The 24447-nt window shown below is 43.7% G+C and overlaps 1 protein-coding gene across 1 annotated transcript in view; it reads right to left on the reverse strand.

Moving 5' to 3' along the window:
- The window catches only part of TRIM33 (tripartite motif containing 33), a 149419-nt gene extending 129429 nt beyond the window's left edge, over positions 1–19990 (reverse strand). Inside the window, 1 exon segment of the mRNA XM_030220415.1 lies at positions 19555–19990. Coding sequence (XP_030076275.1) covers positions 19555–19909 — 355 coding nt within the window. The 5' untranslated portion in view covers positions 19910–19990.
- Positions 19991–24447: the final 4457 nt, after the last annotated feature.

Here is a 24447-nt window from a genome sequence, read left to right on the forward strand (position 1 = left end):
CCTCAGGAGATGCTAGGGCCGCTGGAGAAGGGACTACTTGCACCAACCCAAAGTCTGGCAGAGCAAGAGAACAAGCCCAGAAGGGTAGGCTCTGACTCAGGGCCTCCTCCCCCCCCCCCCCCCCCCCCCCCCCGAAGAGATCCCCACTGCTACAGCTGTCTGCACAGGCCCTCGCGCCATCAGAGAACAAAATGACTGCCATTTCCACCTCCCTCTGAGGCGAAGCGCCGAGACGCTGCACTGGGGACCAGAGCTGCAAGAAACGCATTGCTGCAACTGAGGGCGCTTTGTGTGCGTGAGCCCCGACTCAACCCCTCCACTCGGGAACCGGACTGCACACCATGCAGCAGCTCGAGGAACCCCGCCCGCTGCAAGACGAGCAGCTCCTCGCACTCCCAGTAGAGGCTGCCATGAACAAAGATTGTCACAGCGCGGGAAAGCATGTGGCGCACCATGCTACACCTTCGCTTGTCTTCATGCATTTTTTTTTAAACCGGAACGCAGCCCAACTCAACCATAAAGCTCCTTTTTTTTTTTGTGAGCACAGACACAAATCGCTCCCAAGGATATCCTGAGGCCCAAAGCACAGCAGAGAACACACTACCCCGGGTCCATGCTCCCAGGGGGCACAGCCAACCCCCTATCACGGCAGGACACAGCACCACTGGCACGTCAAACGCACTGCACTGCCTGCACCGATCCTTATCTTCTGAAGCAGACTGGTTGCTGAGCAGGCTCCCATAAGAACACGGAACATTCCAGGGGGGAAAGCACGAAAGACCCAGCACCACCAGGTACGTCTGCCCACTATGCTCAACCGGGAATCAGGAGCAAGGCCTCAGAACCAGAGACAGAGGAAGTCTGTCCATTCACCTGCTGGAGATAGAAGATACTGAAGAGCTGAGCTGCTAGCAGGGAGCTATGTAGTGGTGCTCAGTTCTGTATTCTCTATCTCCACCTGCTGGTCGATGGACATAAATACCCACCTGTCCTGGAATACAGGGAATGAACATAATGGAAGGACGAATTTTGGTGATATTATAGAGAAAGAAGAGACAGGTTTTTAGCAGACTGTTGGATATGTACAGAGAAAGAGAGAGGAGTCAAAGATAACCCCAAGGTTACGAGCTGATAAGACAGGGAGGATGAGAGTGTTATTCACAGAGATAGAGAATGGGGGAAGAGGAGAGGTGGGTTTAGGGGGAAAAGACAAGAAGCTCAGCCTTGGTCATGTTTAGTTTCAGATGCCGGTAAGACATCCAGGCAGCAATGTCAGACAGGCAGACTGATACTTGGGCCTGGATTCCTGCTGAGATTTCTGGTGCGAAGAGGTAGATCTGGGAGTCATCAGCATAAAGGCAATACTGAAAACCATGGGATGCGAACAGAGCACCAAGGGAAGTATAGCTGGAGAAAAGAAGAGATCTGAAAAAAAAAAAAAAAAGAGCCCCCGAAGTACACCAATTGACAGTGGGATAGAATTGGAGGAGGATCAGCCAGAGTATACACTAAAAGTGCCATGGGAGAGAAGAAGAAAACCAGGAAAGAACAGAGCCCTGAAATCCAAGCGAGGACAGCGTATCAAGGAGTAGGCAGTGATCAACAGTGTCAAAAGCAGAAGATCACAAAGGATGAGGATAGAATAGAGACCTCTGGATCTGGCCAAGAATAGGTCATTGGAGACTTTAGCATGGGAAGTTTCAGTTGAGTGAAGAGGGCGAAAGCCAGACTGAAGTAGATCAAGAATAGCTCAAGATGAAAGAAAGTCAACAATGGCAGTGAAGAGCACGTTCCAGTATCTTGGATAGGAAAGTGAGAAGGGAGATGGGGAAATAATTAGGGCAGGTTGGGTCCAATGAAGGTTTCTTGAGGAGTGGTGTAACTACGGCATGTTTGAAGGCATCAGGAACAGTTGCAATGGAAAGTGAAAGATTGAGGATATGACAGATAGAAGGGATGGCAGTAGGAGAGATAGTGCTAAGTAGATGGGTAGGAATAGGTTCAGAGGAACAGTTAGTCAATTTGAAAGAGTAAAGAAAATTTCAGTGATTTCAGAAAAGGAAGAAAAGGAGATAGGAGTTGAATGGGGGGTTGAGAAAATAGACAGAGAAGGAGAGGTGGAGGTGACTTGGTTGAGAATTCAAGGTTAATCTTGTGAACCTTATTATGAAAGTACTCAGTCAAGCGTCTGGGGAGAAAGTGAAGGAGACGGAGATTAAGGCACTTTGAGGACAGTGTGGCAAAGAGACATCAAGGTTTGAGCCAAGAGTTTGTCAACTGGATGAAGTAGTCCTGTTTAGCAAGTGAAAGAGCAGATGGAAGGAGGTCAGCAAGAATTTGAAATGTATGAAGTCAGCATGGGCACGGGATTTCAGCCAAAGACGTTCGGCAGAGGCACAGGAATGTAGGTAACTGGATTCTAGAGGTCGGTTTGGTACGCCTTACAGAACTGGGAACTGGAAGAAAGAGTATCCAGAGGAGAGAATAGTATTGTAAGAAGAGACAGCCTCATTGCCAGACTTGGATAACCGTGGTTGACAAGAAGTTTGAAACACTGGAGGACACAGTAGAAGAGTCAATAGCCTGAAGATTCCTAAATGTATTGGTGGAGATTGGACGGGACTGGGGGGGGGGAGGGTATTTAAGTGTGAAAGTTATCAGATGATGGTCAGAGAGGGGAAGAACTGAGGTGTATAAACTGGAGATTGTGCAGTTGAAGAAGATAAGATCAAGACAGTGGCCATTCTGGTGAGTAGGGTTAGAACAAGAATCAAAAGGTGGCAGAAAATTTAGTTCAATGGCAAACACAACAGATTGATTTTAGCAGCTGAGATATTCTATACTGGGGAAAATCCATCTCACTTAGGGAAACTCAGTCTCACACATTTTTACTTCTTGAGATATTTTCCAAAGCTTTCAGTATTCTACAAATTGCAGCAATTTCTAACTTTAAAAATCTGGACCCCAAACTAGCCAGTGCTCCACCCTAGATCTCCAAGGTAGATTCACTCCTAGATTGGTAACTTGAACATTTGCTATCCTATATAATAAAACCCACCTCCAACGTTCTGAAGCTGACTGCGTGGACACAAGCCTTGAAGCATTCGTGCTTCTGTTGACGCCTCCCACTTCCGGGTGCGTCAGCAGCGAAAGTGCCCAATCAAAACACAGCAGCATTCGGAACGTTGGAGGTGCAGTTTCAGCCCTTCGCCCCCCCCCCCCCCCCCCAAGGTCACCGCAGCCACTGCTCCACCCTCCACCCCCCCCCCCCCCCCCCCCAGGTTGCTGCCACTCCCCCCCTCCGTCCAACATCAGCTCAGCTGCCATTTCCGGTCACTGCTGCTTCTCCTGTTGAGCAGCAGCGGCCGGTACAAAAACAAACAAAAAAAACCAACTTAAACCTGCAAAAATGCTTTAAAAAAGGAAGCTGGGCACTGCAGGCAGCCATCGGCTGTCAGCTCTGCATTCGTTCCTCCTCTCACCTCTCATGTCGCTGCTCCTGGAGGATCGCAGTGACGTGAGAGGAGGAGCAGATGCAGAGCTGACAGCCGATGGCTACCTGCGGTGCCCTGCTTCCTTTTTAAAAGCATTTTTGCAGGTTCAATTTGTTTTTGTACCGGCCGCACACACATTCACTCTCACACACACTCTGAGGAAAACCTTGCTAACGCCCGTTTCATTTGTGTCAGAAACGGGCCTTTTTTACTAGTATTACACTATTCTGCTAGCACTCTCCCCATATTCCAAAATTATTACCCCCCACATTCCAAAGTTATTACCACTGGTTTCCAAAACTTAATAAAGATAAGTCATAACAGTCAGAAGAGAGAAGATCCTTCCACTATATGTTACAATCCTGAGGCTAAAGAAAGACCACCACTGCTAGCAGCTGTGAATACACAGAATCTCACTGCTCCCCAGAAAGGTGACCACACATGCTCCCAGCTCCTACAACACCAAACCTCCAGTTCTGCTCCAACAGGGCAGGGGGGTTGTCACCACTCCTTGGGGCTGAAGTTCAATCCAGAGCCAAGGGAGTCACCACCGCTCCAACTGTGGTCTGATCACCCAAGCAGATGCCCTTAAAGTCGGAGCCCCATCTACACCGAACAAACTCATCCAAGGGTCCCACTGTAGGCGAGTCAGTCAATTGAACTGTTTGAATTCAGGGTCAGCCTTTAAGCTTACTTATAGCAAAAGAGGCAAACAAAGCGCAAAGCTCAGCATTTTAACACAGCAGCTATCTGGCGCCACCATCCCACCATTTTTTTTTTGGGGGGGGGGGGCATCGTAATGTTGAAAAAAAAAATTAGAACTGAGAAGCAGCAAAAAAAAAAAAAAAAAATGCAAGTCACTCAATGCAAAACAAATCCCCAAAGAACTGACAAAACAGCTCAAAACAATGGTCTTGCTGCTTGGGGACTATCAGTGGCAATAAACTGGGAACACTGTCTGTGGGTCCCAGCAAACTTAATGAACCTGGAAGGCATTTAACTAATAGGAATCAGAGAAGAGAGTAGGGATGTTAAAGTTAATGTTACAATCAACCTGAGGACAAAGACCAGGTCAACAATAGCACACTTGAAGGATAAAGCTTTCCAGAAGCTGGGGACGGGCTAAAGTCTTTTGGTATGGGCTGTAGCTTTTTCTGAAGTACTATCTGCCTGAGGAAGAGGAAAGATTACATATTAGAGAACTTCAATAGGTGGCTCAAAGCCTGGAGTCAACAATGTTTTAGATACAATGGAGGATGGGGCAATATATGGAAAAACAAAGGGCTATATTGTAAAGATAGGCTACATCTTTCTGTAGCAGGAAAGGATCCTCAATATTTTATCCAAGCGTATTTCATTATATTCTAAGCTCAGTCTTTATAATTTTTTATCTTAATCATATTTAACAATGCGGAACATTTCAATAGGTATGTGTGTTATTTTATTCTTTTATTCTACTGTATTATATTGTTTGAGCATAGAGTTCAGACCTCTTGATTGTATATTAACAGAGCCCCAGTTTTCTATTCGTACATTCATCAAGCAGCACCAGCCCTCCTTAATCCAAAAAGCAAGTAATCCTGGCAACACAACTGATATGACTGTTAACTGCCACGGCTGTCGCAGATATCCATTTTCTAAACCCAAGCCAATTGAACCCCATTCAAGAACGCCAACTCCAGTGAAGTTACTTTCCATTCAGACTGATTGCAAAATTCCAATGCCATATTAGTAAATGTTAGGTCAGTGGGTAACAAATTTGACTTAGCAGGGATTCTGACTTTGGATTAGCTCTTTTCACTGAAACCTGAATGTCTACTACTGAAGGACCAAGACTGCATTCCCTCTACCCTCCAGGCTAGAAGCTTCCCTATTGCTCCCATAAGACTCAAAGGAGGCCGTTTTTTGGCCCCCTACACAAATTGGCTGTCCATTACCATAGCAGAAAGTTTCAGGAAACAGACTTGCATCCCTTTATTATGCCCTCCGTTTTCTTCTAAAAATGTCCACCTATTGGGATTTTGATATATCATGTCCCCAATTCTTCTAAAACATCTAAAGACACCTTTAGGAAGCAAATTGCTCACTGTACACATTTTGAACACCACGTATTCCTAAGGGACTTCATTTGGAAAAAAATCATGACCCACTTGAGTCTTAGGATTTTATGTTTTCTCTTGGTTTGGATTGGATTTTTACAACTCATGTTGCTGGTCACACTGTAGATGGTGCATTTGTCTCTAAATTATCCAGTGCTGAACAGTTAGTAGATAACGTGTCTTTTCCACTAATTTGGACTGATTATAAATTGAATTTTATCCTGCGTATTAAACCATATGTCAGACTTCCGATTTAGACAGCACAAAAAGAGAGGGAAACCAAAGCACGCACTATGAAACAAATAGGGAAAACACGTAACTAGGGGGTTCCAGAACTGGGACAGTAGATAAATCTTTATTATGAGACCTGACATGGGCCGTGTTTTGACATCTACAAAGATCACTTGTTAAAAAGCTATAAAAAAAAAAAAAAAGTCCAAAGAATCACTGCTGGAGCTCTAATACTCAAAATTCAGGACCGCATCTAGAAGCTGATCAATTACATTGGTGTGGCAACTAACTTCTCAGTTTGATCTGCTTATAGCTAAATTAAAAAAACAAGATGATTTTATTACTCAAGCAAGTTTACTTTTTAAGAACCTATTAACAACTACAATGGATGTTGATCTCATGATAAATGATTGGAATGAACAGCTTACTATTCTTACGATTCTATTGCATCTTACAGAAAAAAATTACATCTAAAATGGTAGTCTCACCATGGTGTATACAGGTGCACCGGCTTTCCAAAAACTCCTCAGGCCTTGAAAGTGACAAGTTAAAATGGCATGAATATAAAAAAGTAATATTAGAATATTTAAAAAAGTAATATTAACTTAGCTAAGAAAGCTTATTACTCTAGGAAGATACTTAAGGGTACAAATGAACTTTGGAATGTTTCATATTGTGCATTATTTGGTGATCCAACTAAAAGTCTCAACCAACCTTCTACTGGCCTAGAACTTTCTATTTTGAAGAAAACAAATAATTATAATTAGATCTCATTTAACTTCTCACTCTCAGTCTCAACCAGGGCTGTATAGTCAGAGTCATGGAGTCAGAATCTGAGTCGGTAAAAAAGTCAGACAAAAAAAATAGGAAAAAAAAAAAAAAAAGAGTTCAAGGTTTTGCTATACCAACTTCACAGCCATGGTCTCAACCAGTGATGTAGCCAGCAGAGGATGAGGGTCTTGGCCCCCCTCCACAAATGGAACAGATTTTGAATGGGTAGTGATGCCCAATCCCCACCAGTGGACAAGATCCACTGCCCAAGCAGGAAGAAGTCAGTGACCTCCTTTCTAGCCACCGATGTCTGCACTCTTCGTGGTCCCAGGTCCACTTCTGAGGGGCAGTGGGGGGAGGGGGTAGCACAATAATACAACAGACAGGTGTGGCTTAGAAAAGCGTATTTTATATATAAACTAGTAAAAATGGCCCGTTTCTGGCGGCAATGAAACGGGCGCTAGCGGGCAGGGGACTCCCTTCCCCTCCCCTTACGCGTGTCTCCCTGGTGGTCTAGAGGTACCTGTTCGGTGGGGGCAGGAAAGAAAGAGCCCCCTCTTTCCTGCCCGTAGCGGTGGTGGTAGCATCCTTGCTACATCGTGTGGGAGTCCGGCTCTCGGCGTTTCAAAATGGCCACCGAGAGTTGAAGTCTCGCGATGCAGCTTGAACTCTCGGCGGCCATTTTGAAGCCGAGAGCAGGACTCCCACACAATGTAGCAAGGATGCTACCACCACCGCTACGGGCAGGAAAGAGGGGGCTCTTTCTTTCCTGCCCCCACCGAACAGGTACCTCTAGACCACCAAGGAGACAGGCGGAAGGGAAGGGGAGGGGAGGTAACAGGGGGGAAGGGACGTTGTTGAGGGTGAGTGTGGTACTGTGGGCGGGGCGGTAACTTCAAAGGGGCGGGGCTATGTGGGGAAAGGGGCCGGGTCGATGTGGACGTCCTGGGCGGCTGGGATTTTTTGGAAGGGGAGGAGTAGGGAAACACGCTCTGCGTGTTTCTCTACTGCTCCCCGTGCGTTAATAAGCCTTGTTTTCATGTTGCGCCCTCGACGTCATCACGTGTGACGCGAGGGCGGGGCATGAAGATGTTGTGTGGCTTCACCATCATGAAACCACGAACCGGTGTGTGAGTGACTTCAGTGACGTCAGTGTCCTCAGAACGTTGAGGCTGCGTTTTATTATAGTAGATAGGATTACAGCACTTAGGGCAGCAAGGTATTACAGCGATGCTTCTGTGTCAGTGCATGTGTGTGTATGTGTGCGTGTCCTTCTCTCAGGGCTGAGGAGGGGAATGAAAGTCTGTAGGTATGAAGGGGTATGGGTGTATCTCCGAATGTATGTGTATGTCTGGTGTGTGAATGTTTGTCTCCTGTCCGTCTTAAGGCTCAAGAAAGTGATCTCAAATCAGATCTTTCCCACCTGCCAGATCTGATACCTTCCAGAGCTGTGGAGTCGGAAGCAATTTTGGGTCAAGTTGGAATTGGTAAAAATGTACTGACTCCAGCTATGCCACCAACACAAATTAGCATTGAGAGCTCTCTGCATCGAGCACACACATATAACCTCTCACCAACTGCAAAACAATCGTACATGTGACACTCAATGCAAAAGACTGGATAGAACCTCTCTCTGCTGGACTGCATCTTAGTATTATAGATTTGTTTAATTAAAACTTAAGATACTAGGGATAAAATGTGTAATTTATTTAGTGCTTGCTTCTCAGAAACTAATTAAATGTAATTAAAACTGTAATGAAAACTCTGCTCTTGTTATTCTAATTAGAATTGAATGTAAAAAGATGTGCTAGGGGTGGGTGGGAGTGAAGATTGAAGTAGGCCCTGCTGTGCCTTCTAGAGGCTATTAATGCTGTGTGGCAGAAAATTCAAGTTCTAAAACTATGGGGGGAAAGGGTATGGAAACTAGTTAATAAAGTTCACTTTTTTTTTTTTAAATTCCATCTATCAATAACCTACAATTCTGGTTTTAAACCCCAATCTCAAGTTACCAAAGCACAGAGCAAAATAATGTTCACTCACCCAGAGAAATACTTTGCACAGTTTACAGGGACATGCACCACTGTTCCTATTTCTCTAACCTTGCATTAGCTTTTTGGGGGTTGTTTAATTTGTTTCTACATTTTCTATTTCTAATTTGTAATTTCTTATTCTATATATAAAGGTCTGGGTTCACATGAGAAAAATGTCAGCATTGATGTCTATGTACAACTGATCTATAATAATCCAGCTTATTTAGTTTTCCATTAGGTGTACTGATGTTCTACTGCCCACGGCAACGTTTGAAGTGCTGCCTTCTCCTAGGTAGGCCCTTATGTGACTCCTGGAAGTTAGTGCTATTATGGTATGATACAGTTCCATTAGAGGCCCTGAGTAACTCTTGTAGGGTTTTGAAATTACTACACAATATGTCTGCTCCTGTTTTAGACTTAGCTTATGCCTTTCAGTTATAACACAGAGAGACATTTTTCAAAGCAGGCTTACAAAGTTACACAGAAGCTATAGAACTTTGTAAGTCTAAGTGCTTTGAAAGAGAGACCCAATGTGAGTTACATTCAGGTATAAGTTGGTATTTCCCTGCCTTGGAGGGCTTGTGTTTGTACTTAAAGGTTTAAATGACTTGTTCAATATTTCAAGAAGCGGTAGTGGGGATTTCAATCCTGGCTTCTCTGGTTCTCAGCCTACTACTCTAAGCATTAAGTACAGCTATACAGATAGAACATATTCCAAACATGTTTGGAAACAAACTAAATGCCAACATATCTGAAGCTTGGTGACCATTTGACAAGCTACCGGAAAAAAAAAAAACCTGACAGGCAAATGGTTACATAGAAACAGAAAAAAATGGAAACAAAGACCATATGGCCTATCCAGTCTGCCCAGCAATGCCATCTATCCCTTTCTGTCCCCTAGAGATCTTATGTACCTGTCCCAAGCTTTTTTTTTAATTCAGTTACAGTTTTTATTTCCACCACCTCCACTGGGAGGCTGTTCTATGAATTCACCAACCTTTCCATGAAGAAGCATTTTCTCAGGTTATTTCCGAGTCTATCCCCTTCCACCTTCATCCTATGTCCCCTCATTCCAGAGCTTCCTTTCACCTGAAAGACTCGCATCTTATAATACAGATGCTTAAATACCTCCAAGGCATAAATACACATCTCCCCTTTCCCGCCTTTCTTCCAAAGTATACATATTGAGATCATTAAGTCTGTCCCCCCATATGTTTTATGACGAAAACCACTGACCATTTCAGCAGCTGCCATCCGGACTGACTCCATCCTGTTTATATCTTTTTGAAGGTGTGATCTCCAGAACCCTACACAGTATTCTAAATGAGGTCTTAGAGTGTTATACAGAGGCATCATCGCCTCCTCTTTCCTACTGGTCATTCCTCTCACTATGCACCCAAGCGTCCTTCTAGCTTTCACCATCTCTTTTGCTACCCGTTTAACCACTTAAGATCATCACATATGATCACACCCAAGTCCTGCTCAGGGTAAACACGTGAATACATTGTCATAAAACCTTAAAATAATCAATATGTAATTAAAACATAATGGCCAATAACAGTAAAAAATGGAAGCATACATAGGTGATTATCATAACTAAGTATGAATGAGGACTTACAGGACAAACATTTTAAAGAGCTGAAAGTACCCATATTTTTCCATCATAAATATTTACAAAGTCTGACTCCACCTTTTCATTATGATAGAGTAATGTGGTTATGGAGTGAAGACTTACAATGGGAAGTGCAGGGGGACCTCGTGCCTATCCAAGGCAAATACACTTGATATCACATACTGGGAAATTCAATATAAGTTTCTGATAAAAAAATATTTCAACTTCTCAGGCGTACAAGGCCACCGCGAGGTAGTCTGATGATTGCTTGAAATTTCAGACTGGGGTAACACTGGGTCATATGCCTTGGTCTTGCCCACTGGTATCTCGTCTGGCAAATATTGTGTCAGCATCATCAATGTAGGTTTTTAAAACATACAAATCACCCCAGGACATTTACTTGACCATTTTCCTGTCCCCTGGGCATTACCATTGGGAGCTAGGAGTTTTCTGAAACTTGTAAACCAAAAATATGACATTTCATTAAATTGGTTTTGTCTAGATGCTCTTTTACTGGCACAATGGAGATCCCAGATCTTGCTTTAAGCATGGAGCAAATGGGAGTAGACTCTTTAGACTCTTGTAAAGGTTATGGGAACCCTTTTGTAATTCTTTGATACAAAGCCTGTAGAAGGATTTTGAACATGTAACTCAAATATAACATAGAGCTGTACAGTGTGACCCAAAGGAGTTTGATTTGGGAGGAGAGGGATGCAGAATAGAGAGTGGCATGGGAACAAAATTTTCATCCAACCCCACCCATCCCCAATGGAATTTAACCCATGCCCACTCCATCCCCACAAGTTGATGCTATTATGTAGTTGCTCACAGCCCTCTGTTTCCTCCCAACCCCAACAGCCTCCTGTGGTTTTTTTTTGGATGGTATTCAATATTCAACCAATGAATGTTGCAAGCCTCAATCTGGTGCTCCGGCTGCCTCTCCGGGCATTTCAAGCTTCATTCTGGACTCAACAGAAATTTTGACTCACGCCCATGGGAATCCCCTGGCAATTTCTCCCATGCACGCATAGCTCTCTACTACAGAATGACATTCTACATGTGAGGAACAGCCACTAATTCTGAATGTCGATGTACAATTGGCTGTATAAACAGTTTCAGTTGCACTGATCTATGGAATACCATTAAAGCACATTACAGAACATGTTATTTTTCTCTGCTCTTTACTGAATAAAAAAAAGAATTAGTCTGCACAGCAAAAAAAAAAATTGGGGGGCAACTAGCGAATATAAGTGTTGCCATACTGGGACAGAACCTCACAAAGAAAGAACTCAATATCATGGTTCAATGAAGAACTGAAAAAAATTAAAACACAAGTTAAAAGGTTAGAACATGCGTGGAATAAAAAGAAAGACGACCCCACACTTAACTCCTGGAAGCAACTTCAAAGAAAATATAAATATACCATAAGACAAACTAAAAGATTATATTACAAAACTGAAATTGGACCAAACTACAAGGACACACAAACTCTTCCAACTTGTGAATAAACTACTAGATATCACACCAGTCACAACCAAAAGCAAAGATACACCAGAAGCAGACAAACTCGCGAGATAATTCAATGAGAAAATCGTACAACTGCGACTTAAAATACCTGTCAGTACCATCGACTACGCCTTACTCCTTGACTGTCTAGATCCAGACCCTGGTGTATACCCAGCAGACAGAACCTGGACCAACTTCGAGATATTATCGGAGGATCTCATCTCCCATACGCTTAAAAGATTCGCCAAATCTCATTGCAAATTAGACATATGCCCAAACAACCTTATGACATCTGCCCCTCAAACAGACCTAACGAATCATTTGAACTATATGTTACAAAATGGACTCTTCCCGAAGGAGAAAGGAAACATTCTACTCACCCCCATACCCAAAGACACAAAGAAAAGTGCTAGTGAACTAACCAATTACAGGCCAGTAGCATCCATTCCCTTAATAACCAAACTAACGGAAGGGATGGTGACCCAACAACTCACACACTATTTAAACAAATTCTCAATACTACACGACTCCCAGTCAGGATTTCGATCTAACCACAGTACTGAAACAGTACTAGTTACTCTCATGACTAAATTCAAACAATTGATTGCAACTGGCAAGAACATAGTACTTCTACAATTTGACATGTCTAGCGCCTTCGACATGGTTGATCATGGAATACTCCTACATATCCTCAAGTACTTCAGAATTGGAGGCAACGTTCTCAAATGGTTCAAGGGGTTCCTAACCACACGATCATACCAAGTGACATCTAATTCAATTACATCAGCCACATGGATACCTGAACGCGGAGTTCCACAGGGATCCCCCCTCTCGCCGACCTTATTCAACTTAATGATGATACCCTTGGCCAAACTACTATCAAACCAAAATCTCAACCCATACATATACGCAGACAACGTAATGATCTACATCCCATTTAAACAAGATCTAAAGGAAATTTCCAATGACATCAACCAAAGTCTACATATCATGCATTCATGGGTGGATGCATTTCAGCTGAAACTCAATGCAGAAAAAACCCAATGCCTAATACTACTACTACTACTATTTAACATTTCTAGAGCGCTACAAAGTGTACGCAGCGCTGTACAAACACAGAAGAAAGACAGTCCCTGCTCATAGAGCTTACAATCTAATAGACAAAAAGTAAAGCATTTAAATTTAAAATACTCACCTCTCAACATAACACGAACAAATTCACCACCATTAACACACCAAAACTGAATCTTCCAATTTCGGACAACCTAACAATTCTTGATCGGCACCTAACACTTGAGAGTCACGCAAAAAACACAACCAAGAAGATGTTCCACTCAATGTGGAAATTAAAAAGAGTAAGACCTTTCTTCCCAAAGACCGTATTCCGTAACCTGGTACAATCAATGGTACTCAGCCATCTAGACTACTGCAACGCACTCTAAGCTGGCCGCTGGCTGCAAAGAGCAAATAATCAAGAAACTTCAGACAGCCCAGAACACTGCAGCTAGTCTCATATTTGGTAAAACAAAATATGAAAGTGCTAAACCCCTACAAGAAAAGCTACACTGGCTCCCACTTAAAGAATACATCACGTTCAAAATATGTACCCTAGTTCACAAAATCATTCACGGAGATGCCCCAGCCTACATGTCAGACCTGATAGACTTACCACCCAGGAATGCTAAACAATCATCCCGCACATTCCTTAATCTTCACTTCCCCAACTGTAAAGGTCTAAAATACAAATTAATGCATGCGTCAACCTCTTCCTACTTGAGCACACAATTCTGGAACGCGCTGCCGCGCAACTTAAAAATGATCTATGAACTAACTTCCGCAAACTACTGAAGACCCATCTCTTTAACAAGGCATACCACAAAGATCAACAAATGTGAACTCTTCCACATATATCTACAATTGCCTTACAATAGTCACTTGTTATACTACTATCATGCTCTATCAGTACCATGTTACCCAAGTTCCTTCTGTAATACTAAATGTCTATTTTCTTATATATTTCCACTATTCTTGATGTATTGTAAGCCACATTGAGCCTGCAAATAGGTGGGAAAATGTGGGATAGAAATGCAACAAATAAATAAAAATAAAAATCAAGACCAGTATCCTGTCTCCAACAGTGGCCAATCCAGGTCACAAGTACCTGGAAAGATACCAGAACAGTATGCTGCTTATTCTAGAATATGCAGTGGATTTTCCCAAGTCCATCTTAATAATGGCTTATGGACTTTTCTTTTAGGAAGTTATCCAAACTTTTTCTAAACCCTGCTAAGCTAAATGCTTATTCTCTGGCAACAAATTTCAGAATTTAATTACACGCCGAGGGAAGAAATACTTTCTCCGAGTAGTTTTAAATTGACTATTTATTAGCTTCATTGCGAGCCCCCTTGTCCTAGTATTTTTGGAAAAAGTAAACAAGCAATTCATGTCCACCCATTCTATGCCACTCATTTAATAGACCTCTCTCATATCTTCCCTCAGCCATCTGTTCTCCAAGCTGAAAAGCACTAGCCTCTTTATCCTTTCCTCATAGAGAAGTCGTCCCATCTCGTTTATCAATTTTGTCACTCTTCTCTGTACCTTTTCTAATTCCACTATATCTTTTTTGAGATGCGGCAACCAGAATTGAACACAATATTCAAGGTGTGGTCGCACCATGGAGCAATGCAAAGGCATTATAACATTCTCATTTTTGCTTTCCATTCCTTTCCTAATAATACCTAACATTTTATTTGCTTTCTTAGCCACCACTGCACACTGAGCAGAAGGTTTCAAAGTATTAAACAATGATACCTAGATCCTTTTCCTGGTCGATGACTCCTAATGTGGTACCTTGCATCATGTAGCTATAGTTTGGGTTCCTCTTTCCCACATGCATCACTTTGTACTTGCTCACATTTAATGTCATCTGCCATTTGAATGCCCAGTTTGTAAGGTCCTCTTGAATCCTCGTCAGATTTAACAACTTTGAAAACTGTCATCAGCAAATTTAATTACCTCGTTAGTCCCATCTCTAGATCATTTATAAATATGTTAAAAAGCAACAGCCCCAACACAGACCCCAGGGGAACCCCATTATCTATCCTTCTCCATTGAGAATACTGACCATTTAACCCGACTCCGTTTTCTATATTTTAACCAATTTTTAATCCACAATAGAATATTACTTCCTATCCCATGTTTCTCCGATTTCCTCAGGAGGTTTTCCATAGAATACTCTGTCAAATGCCTATTGAAAATCCAGATACACAATATCGACCAGCTCACCTTTATCCATGTTTGTTCACCCTTTCAAAGAAATGTAGTACACTGAGGCAAGATTTCCCTGCACTAAATCCATGTTGGTTTTGTCTTATTAATCCATGCTTATGTATATGCTGTGCAACTTTGTTCTTTATAATATAGTCTCTACCATTTTACCCGGCACAGACGTCAGGCTCACCTGTCTAATTTCCCCAATCACCTCTGGAACCCTTTTTAAGAATTGGTGTTACGAAGGGTTTGCAACGGACAGCGAGCCAATGTTTGGCACGCTGCTCAATGATCATTGGGGAGGAATATGTTTAGCATGCATTTGCATGCTACTTGTGTTAAGAGCACTGTTTAGCATGCATTTGCATGCTAGTTCCATTCAGAGCCCGCAAGCGCGTTGTTTCACGCGCTTGGGGGCTCTGATCATGGGGCGGTAGCAAACACAGGCACTAGTATGGTGTTAATAGCCTCTAGTGCCTGCGTTTGCTTCTGATCAACAGCCTCTGAATTCAGCTAACCTGCAGCAGACTTAAAATCTCAGTCCATCAATCTATTAAATCAGTCCATTGATCTATTAAATGCATATGTCCACACCAACAAAGGCCAGCAAATATAAATGAGAAAAAAGCAGTTCACATTGTGTTTGATGAATTTTCAGCATGTGGTTAAAACGTTTTGGTTGATTATATATAATGTGCTATGATGGTTCCAAATCCAGGTTTCACTTTTTTCATATTATAGGTGATTACACTGGTGAACCGAGCACATTGCACTTAATAATTTTATCATTTATGTTATTTATATAATTTGATATATTTTATTTAAATGTTGATATATGTAGGTACTTTTTTTGTATGTGCGTAAACTGTTTACAATATCTGTATATAGAGCTTTCCCTATTAAATCTCCACATTGAACCACCTAAGCTGCTTTAACTATTTTGAACATTTAATAATCTAAAATAACACGCTATTACAGTAAGAAGGAGACCTACATGCGCTACTCTCCCACAGACTATGATGTAATTTTTGATACCACCTTGGGTAAGATCTTACATATTTATAAATTACCTCGAGATGGGAGTAACTAGTGAGGTAATTAAATTCGCAGATGACACAAAATTATCCAGGGTCGTCTCGTCGCGGGAGGAGTGTGAAAAATTACAAGAAGACCTCGTGAGACTGGGGGATTGGGCGTCCAAATGGCATATGAAGTTCAACGTTGATAAGTGCAAAGTGATGCATGTGGGAAGGAGGAACCCGAATTACAGCTATGTTATGCAAGGTTCCGCGTTAGGAGTTACGGACCGAGAAAGGGATCTGGGAGTCATCGTGGATAGGACGTTGAAATCTTCAGCTCAATGTGCTGCGGCGGCTAAGAAGGCGAACAGAATGTTGAGTATTATTAGAAAAGGGATGGAAAACAAGCATGAGGATGTTATAATACAGTTATATCGCTCCATGGTGCATAAGTACATAAGTACATAAGTAATGCCATACTGGGAAAAGACCAAGGGTCCATCGAGCCCAGCATCCTGTCCACGACAGCGGCCAATCCAGGCCAAGGGCACCTGGCAAGCTTCCCAAACGTACAAACATTCTATACATGTTATTCCTGGAATTTTGGATTTTTCCAAGTCCGTTTAGTAGCGGTTTATGGACTTGTCCTTTAGGAATCCGTCCAACCCCTTTTTAAACTCTGCTAAGCTAACCGCTTCCACCACTTTCTCCGGCAACGAATTCCAGAGTTTAATTACACGTTGGGTGAAGAAAAATTTTCTCCGATTTGTTTTAAATTTACTATACTGTAGTTTCATCGCATGCCCTCTAGTCCTAGTATTTTTGGAAAGCGTGAACAGACGCTTCACATCCACCTGTTCCACTCCACTCATTATTTTATATACCTCTATCATGTCTCCCCTCAGCCGTCTCTTCTCCAAGCTGTATAGCCCTAGCCTCCTTAGTCTTTCTTCATAGGGAAGTCGTCCCATCCCTGCTATCATTTGTCGCCCTTCGCTGCACCTTTTCCAATTCTACTATATCTTTCTTGAGATGCGGCGACCAGAATTGAACACAATACTCAAGGTGTGGTCGCACCATGGAGCGATACAACGGCATTATAACATCCTCACACCTGTTTTCCATACCTTTCCTAATAATACCCAACATTCTAGTCGCTTTCTTAGCCGCAGCAGCACACTGAGCAGAAGGTTTCAGTGTGTTATCGACGACGACACCCAGATCCCTTTCTTGGTCTGTAACTCCTAACGTGGAACCTTGCATGACGTAGCTATAATTCGGGTTCTTTTTTCCCACATGCATCACCTTGCACTTGCTCACATTAAACATCATCTGCCATTTAGCCGCCCAGACCGCACCTGGAGTATTGTCTTCAGTTCTGGTCGCCTTAGCTCAAAAAAAGATATAAAGGAATTGGAGAAGGTGCAGAGAAGGGCGACAAAAATTATAAAAGGGATGGGACGACTACCCTATGAGGGAGGTTAAGACGGCTAGGACTCTTTAGCCTGGAGAGAAGGCGGCTGAGAGGTGATATGATAGAGGTTTACGAAATAATGAGCGGGATAGAGCGGACAGATGTGAAGCGTTTGTTTACGCTTTCTAACAGAACCAGGGGGCACAAGATGAAATTAGAATGTGGTAGGTTTAAAACAAATCGGAGAAAGTTTTTCTTTACTCAGTTAATAGTTAAGACTCTGGAACTCATTGCTGGAGAAGGTAGTGACGGCGCTGTACACTTGAACATGAAGAGACAGTCCCAGTTATCCCTGGTTCTCAGCCCACTATGCTAACATCAGGCTACTCCTCCACTCCACTTATTTTTGGATGGTTCATGGAAAAATAAAAATGAAATATTACCAATACAATGGGAAAGTGTTTTTGTCAAGTTAACGTCAATGATTTGAGGAAACAATCCAACAAAAGGATAAAAACAAAATTGTTCACACACACTTTATAATTAATAAAATAACTCAAGTTGAACAGAATACATAACTAATTATACACAGAAAAACTATTTTTGGAGAAAAAGTACAAATTTTGTCTTTGCAATTATGTCTTGCCTGCAGCTTTTAAGGAATCAAGCAGTTCCAAGGTCAGCTGACCCTGACACCCCCCCCCCCCCCCCCCCCAGGGTTTTAAAATATTTGTATGCAAACTGAGCCAACATTTCTTCTGTAATCATCATGGATAAGTTAAAAACCATCACTGGCTGAAAATATCAGAGGACTGATTTGCAGGCCACAGCAGTAAACAAGAAAGGTGTAAAGACTGACCAAACCAATTATCTGCTCAACTGACTTTCGTAAAACATACCACCCATCATGTTGGTTTCACTTGACACTAACACATCATCGCGTACAAGATTAAAGGAAACAAAACACCTTTTTTCAGGCATACAAACCAAAACGCTGGATAATCTTTGTTGCCTTTCCTATTCCTTCTCGTAACAGATACGCCTGTTACAAACATGTTCCCCAGAAAAAGAACAAAAAGTACAAAAAAAGTAACACATACGGGGTCACTCTAATGACAGGCAAAGCTGAGTTCGTTTCAGTGTTACTGCAGAAAACCTTTAAAATGATACCAGCCGATGTAGCCACCACAACTGCACAATCGCCTCCTCCCTGACAAAAACAGCTACAATTCATTCATTCTTACACTATATATTTTTTTGCTAACCTGGTCCATTGTGCAATGCCATCGATGCTTCAAAAGCTTCAATTCCAAAGTTCTATTAAGAGATGTTTCCGTTGCAGAGTTTTAAACCCAGATGCAAAAAATTGTGCCACCTATTTTAAACCCTTTAGATGCATCACCGAGGACTCGTATACAAGGATCATGTGCACATATCCCTAAACACAGATACAATCAGGTGTTTGCAAATCCCTAGAAAGGAAGAGACTGGGGGGGGGGGGGGGGAGAGAAGGACAGAGGAAGAAGAAAAGGGGAGGAGGAGGCGTCCGAGAGCCACATACATTCATTAATGTATCTCCAACGGGAGCTGTGGCCATTCGCCTCCTCCCTGACAAAAACTGATACAATTCATTCATTCTTACACTAAGGGGCTCATTTTCAAAGCACTTAGCCTCCCAAAGTGCTTTGAAAATATGCCTCTATATATTTTGCTAACCTGCTCGTCCGTTAAGTGCAATGCCATCGATGCTTCAAAAGCGATTTGAAGCTTCCATTCCAAAGTTCTATGAAGAGATGTTTCCGTTGCAGAGTTTTAAACCCAGATGCAAAAATTGTGCCACCTATTTTAAACCCTTTAGATGCATCACCGAGGACTCGTATACAAGGATCATGTGCACATATCCCTAAACACAGATACAATCAGGTGTTTGCAAATCCCTAGAAGGGAAGAGACTGGGGGGGGGGGGGGGGGGAGAAGGACAGAGGAAGAAGAAAAGGGGAGGAGGAGGCGTCCGAGAGCCACATACATTCATTAATGTATCTCCAACGGGAGCTGTGGCCATTCGCCTCCCCCTTTCTCTGCGCGGACGCGGCCGGGCTCGTCCTCACCTTGCTGAATGTCGCCGTTGCTGCCGCCGGGCATGGGCACGTTGAGCTGGCGCTCGGGCTCGGGCAGACACCGGCGGCAGAAGGAGTGGAGGCAGGGCAACAGCTTGGGCTCCGAGTCGCGGCTCTGCAGGCTCTGCTTGCACACGGCGCACGTATCCAGCAGGTTGACCGACGAGGCCACCGTGGTGGAGGTGGAGGAGGCCCCGGCGGGCGGCTGGCTCTCTTCGGCCGCCTTGTCGCCGCTCTCCGCCTCCTCGGCCGCCGGTGGTGCCGCTTCCGGGGCCCCGCCCGCCGGGGTGCTGCTGCCCGCCGAGCCCTCGCCCTCCCCGCCGCCGCCGCCTTTGTTTTCCGCCATCTTTCTCCTCCTTTGAACCCCGAACTGACCGTTTCACGCCACCACCGCCGCCGAGAGCCGCGCGCGTACGTCGCCAGGAGAAAAGCCAGCCGCCGGCGCGCTGATGTCAGAGAGAGACGCCGCGCTAGGACGTGCGCGCCGCCGCTGGCGAGGAGGAGCGCACGTGCGCCGGCCGGGGATCGGAGGAACTGTGCTGAGGGGGGGCGGAGTAGTGTGGCGGTGGCCTCGCGACGCGCAGGCGCATGCGCTCCTTTGTGGGGCCCAGAGCTGCTACAGGGCAGAACCTAGAAGTTCGCCGATTCTCAAAGGAAATGGGGTTGTTGTTTTTTGCGCTGGAAAAGCGAAAGCAAGGGGGGTGGGGGTGGGGGTGAGGGAGGCGGCGTGCTTGGCGCATGCCCAGAAGACTGTGTTATGGTAAGCTCAGCGTTTATGTGCGTGAACCGGGCCGACCACATTAGTGCCTGTTTTCTGCACCTTTTAAATATAAGTGTCTAGTTGCTTTTTGTTTTTTAACTTGGAAGGCTTATATTTAAATGCAGGAAACGGACACCAATGTGTGTTTTCACTTTTGGGTTTGCTCTGACCAAACTGTATAAAAACCAGCAGATTTTCGAGAAAGAATAATGGGAAATTCTCTCTTCAAACCCCCTAAAGGCTGCTCCAAGCAGGTATTAGGATTTCAGTGCTAAGGGCAACTCTGTTTTGTGGGCATTGGGAGGGAATAGGATATGACCTCATTGCTTTGCTTTACTTTATTGGATTTACATTCTTCCTCGATCCGCTTCAATCTGGCATTCGCCCATTACACTCAACAGAAACGGCATTATCCAAAGTCTGCAATGACCTGCTCCTTGCCAAATCCAAAGGTCATTACTCCATCCTCATTCTCCTCGACCTATCCGCCGCTTTTGACACTGTCAATCACAACTTACTTCTCGACACACTGTCCTCTTTTGGGTTCCAGGGCTCTGTCCTCTCTTGGTTCTTCTCTTATCTCTCCCATCGTACCTTCAGAGTACACTCTCATGGTTCTTCTTCCACCCCTATCCCGCTCTCTGTTGGTGTCCCTCAGGGTTCTGTCCTTGGACCTCTTCTTTTCTCAATCTACACCTCTTCCCTGGGCTCCCTGATCTCGTCTCATGGCTTCCACTATCATCTTTATGCTGACGACACCCAGCTTTATCTCTCCACACCAGACATCACTGCGGAAACCCAGGCCAAAATATCGGCCTGCTTATCCAACATTGCTGCCTGGATGTCCACCACCTGAAACTGAACATGGCCAAGACTGAACTTATTGTCTTCCCACCCAAACCCACTTCTCCTCTACCTCCACTCTCTATCTCGGTTGATAACACCCTCATCGTCCCCGTCTCATCTGCCCGCAACCTCGGTGTCATCTTCGACTCCTTCTCTGCGCATATCCAGCAGATAGCCAAGACCTGTCGCTTCTTCCTCTATAACATTAGCAAAATTCGCCCTTTCCTCTCTGAGCACACCACCCAAACTCTCATCCACTCTCTCATTACCTCTCGCCTTGACTACTGTAACCTACTCCTCACTGGTCTCCCACATAGCCACCTATCCCACCTTCAGTCCGTTCAGAACTCTGCTGCACATCTTATCTTCCGCCTGAACCGATACACTCATATCACCCCTCTCCTCAAGTCACTTCATTGGCTTCCGATCAGGTACCGCATACAGTTCAAGCTTCTCCTTCTTACCTACAAATGCACTCAATCTGCAGCCCCTCCTTACCTCTCAACCCTCATCTCCCCTTACGTTCCTACCCGTAATCTCCGCTCTCAAGACAAATCCCTCCTTTCAGTACCCTTCTCCACCACCGCCAACTCCAGGCTCCGCCCTTTCTGCCTCGCCTCACCCCATGCGTGGAACAAACTCCCAGAGCCCATACGCCAGGCCCCCTCCCTGCCCATCTTCAAATCACTGCTTAAAGCCCACCTCTTCAATGTCGCCTTCGGCACCTAACCACTACACCTCTACTCGGGAAATCCAGACTGCCCCAACTTGACATTTCGTTCTTTAGATTGTAAGCTCCTTTGAGCAGGGACCGCCCTTCTTTGTTAATTTGTACAGTGGTAGTAGTAGTAGTAGTATGTGTCTAAGTTCTATGTGGCTTGTTAAGTTTGGTCAGATATACAAATCAGATACACCGATAACATCAGGGCTGCATGAAGAGGAAGAATAGAGATAGATGGACAAGTTAACATATCTTGGGAGGTAATGCAGTATCATGATCTTGGTATATTTATACATACATAGTAGATGACGGCAGATAAAGACCTATACAATCCATCCAGTCTGCCCTACAAGATAATTCATTGTATGTGATACTTTATACCTCTCCTTGATTTGGCCTTGCCATTTTCAGGGCACAGGACCATAGAAGTCTGCCCAGATTTTGCTTCCCAATTACCAGTGTTGCCACTCAATCTCCACTAAGCTTCTGTGGATCCATTCTTTCTAAACAGGATTCCTTTGTGTTTATCCCACGCGTTTTTTAATTCTGTTACTGTTGTCTTCACCACCATCCTCCGCAGGAGAGCATTCCATTCTATACGGAACCATCAAGTGAGTGAGGCAAAAGAAATTTCACCCCTGCTGTCTGTCATTTGATGCTAGATTGCATCGATCATCAGGAATTTTTTGCAAAAACTTTCGTAAGTGATGTTGTCTCATGTGTCCTTTGGCAATGCATTCCACTATATGGCTGTGTTAAATGGGAAGTTTGTGGTATCTGTAGCTGAATATAACATCCCACGTGATCTTATTTGTTGGGATGGGGGTTAGGATGATTCCTCCTTTTTCCTTTGGGAATTGGCTCTGATTAAGCACGGAAGTGATGTGTTTCACTAGTGTATAAATCGGGAGCATTCTTTAGCAGGAAATGTGTACCAATGTCTAGAGGGCATTGTGATTTGGTGTATTCTTTTCACAAGATTTTTGACCGTGTTGGTGGAGGGAGGTGTGAAGATTATCCATGTTCTATCTGCTGGTGTGGGGTCTTCCATTTTACTTGTCATGTCTAGGTATTCTCCTAAGTTGTTCATGGGGGTGGGGAGACCTCTTTTGATGTTGGAGATTTACTATTCAAAGTAGTTGACCAGCTCTCAGGACGTTGGGTGTTGTCTGTAGTCTGCTGTTAGATCCTGTGTATCCAGCAGACCATTTACCAACCTGAAAAGTTTTTTTTTTTTTTTTAATATTTAGTTGATTACCCCTTACTTTATCTTCTTTATCTTACTTTGTCTTCATAATACTTAACTTTGGCTTTTTATTTCAGATTTGTATTTTTTGATAATTTTGGGTCATTTTGCTCTGCTTTCATCAGATTTGTTGCAAATCCATTTCCTTTCAAGTCTCTTGCATGCTTTTTAAATCTTTGATAGTTCCTTTTTGAACCATGGGTGGATTGTTCTCCTATGGTGATTTTTCAGCTTTTCCTGTGCTATTTTGTCCAATGTTGTAGGATTCTCCATCCTCGGCCCATTGATTCAGGAAGGTAGTTGTGTCATACTGGTGTAACACACGGCTTTGATTTATGTTGTGCCAGAATTGGCATCAATTTTTTCCTCTTGTCGTCTCAGAGTTGGGTTGGGCATTGTGGGTTCTCTGTTAATCCTGTTCTGGCCACTCCAGGATGAATGTTAGCTTGTGATGATCTGACCATGAGGTTGTTGACCATGGTACATCTCTGATTTTCATCTCGTGATGGTTTTCCAGTCTGTAGGCTAGCATGTCTAGCTGGTGTCCTTTGTTGTGGATGATGTTGGTTGTTGTATGTTGGGTAGTTCCATGTGTCCAGGAAATCCATTAGGTCTTGGGTGTTCCTATCATTCTGACAGTCCAAGTGTAAGATAGTGTCGCCCAATATAACCACGCTGTCATTGTGAGTGCAGGTGTTTGAGATAAACTCCATGAAATCATCCTGTGCATTTGTCCACTTTCCAGGTGGGCGATAGAATAGGGTAAAGCAGATAGTTCCCTGGAGTGTGTGGTCGTTCAGTTTACAAGTCACGATTTCCAGATAAGGGGTTATGAGGTAAGATTTGAGTTCGAGGTTGAAAAAGGGTTTCTAGATAATGGCGATACCACCCCCTCTCTTAGTGGCCCGAGTTTGGTGTGTGATTTTATTTCCTGGTGGGCATATGTCTCTGATAACCGGGTCATCGAGGGATCTTATCCATATTTCAATTATGAAAAGTGGGCCCAGTTGTTCCTCATCTAGCCAGTCTCTGATGGGTTCTGTTTTGTTTACTATGGACCTTGCATTGATGTATCCAATGGTTCTTGGCAGTGTGGAACCGGTATGCTGTTTCACGCATTCTGACATTTGGTCCCATTATTATCATTGTCTAATGAGCTTTTTTGGTTGGTAGTGGTTGTTCTATGTCAGGTGTTAGCAAGGAGGCCTAATGCTGTTGTTTTTCGTGGGCAAGCTCTTTGTGTTATCAGAACTGGTTTATTTTGTCCGCTGCTGAAGGCATCTGTCTGATGATAAATTATCCAGGTTGTTA

Source organism: Microcaecilia unicolor, chromosome 12 (assembly GCF_901765095.1).
Source record: "Microcaecilia unicolor chromosome 12, aMicUni1.1, whole genome shotgun sequence".
Classification (NCBI taxonomy): Eukaryota; Metazoa; Chordata; class Amphibia; order Gymnophiona; family Siphonopidae; genus Microcaecilia; species Microcaecilia unicolor.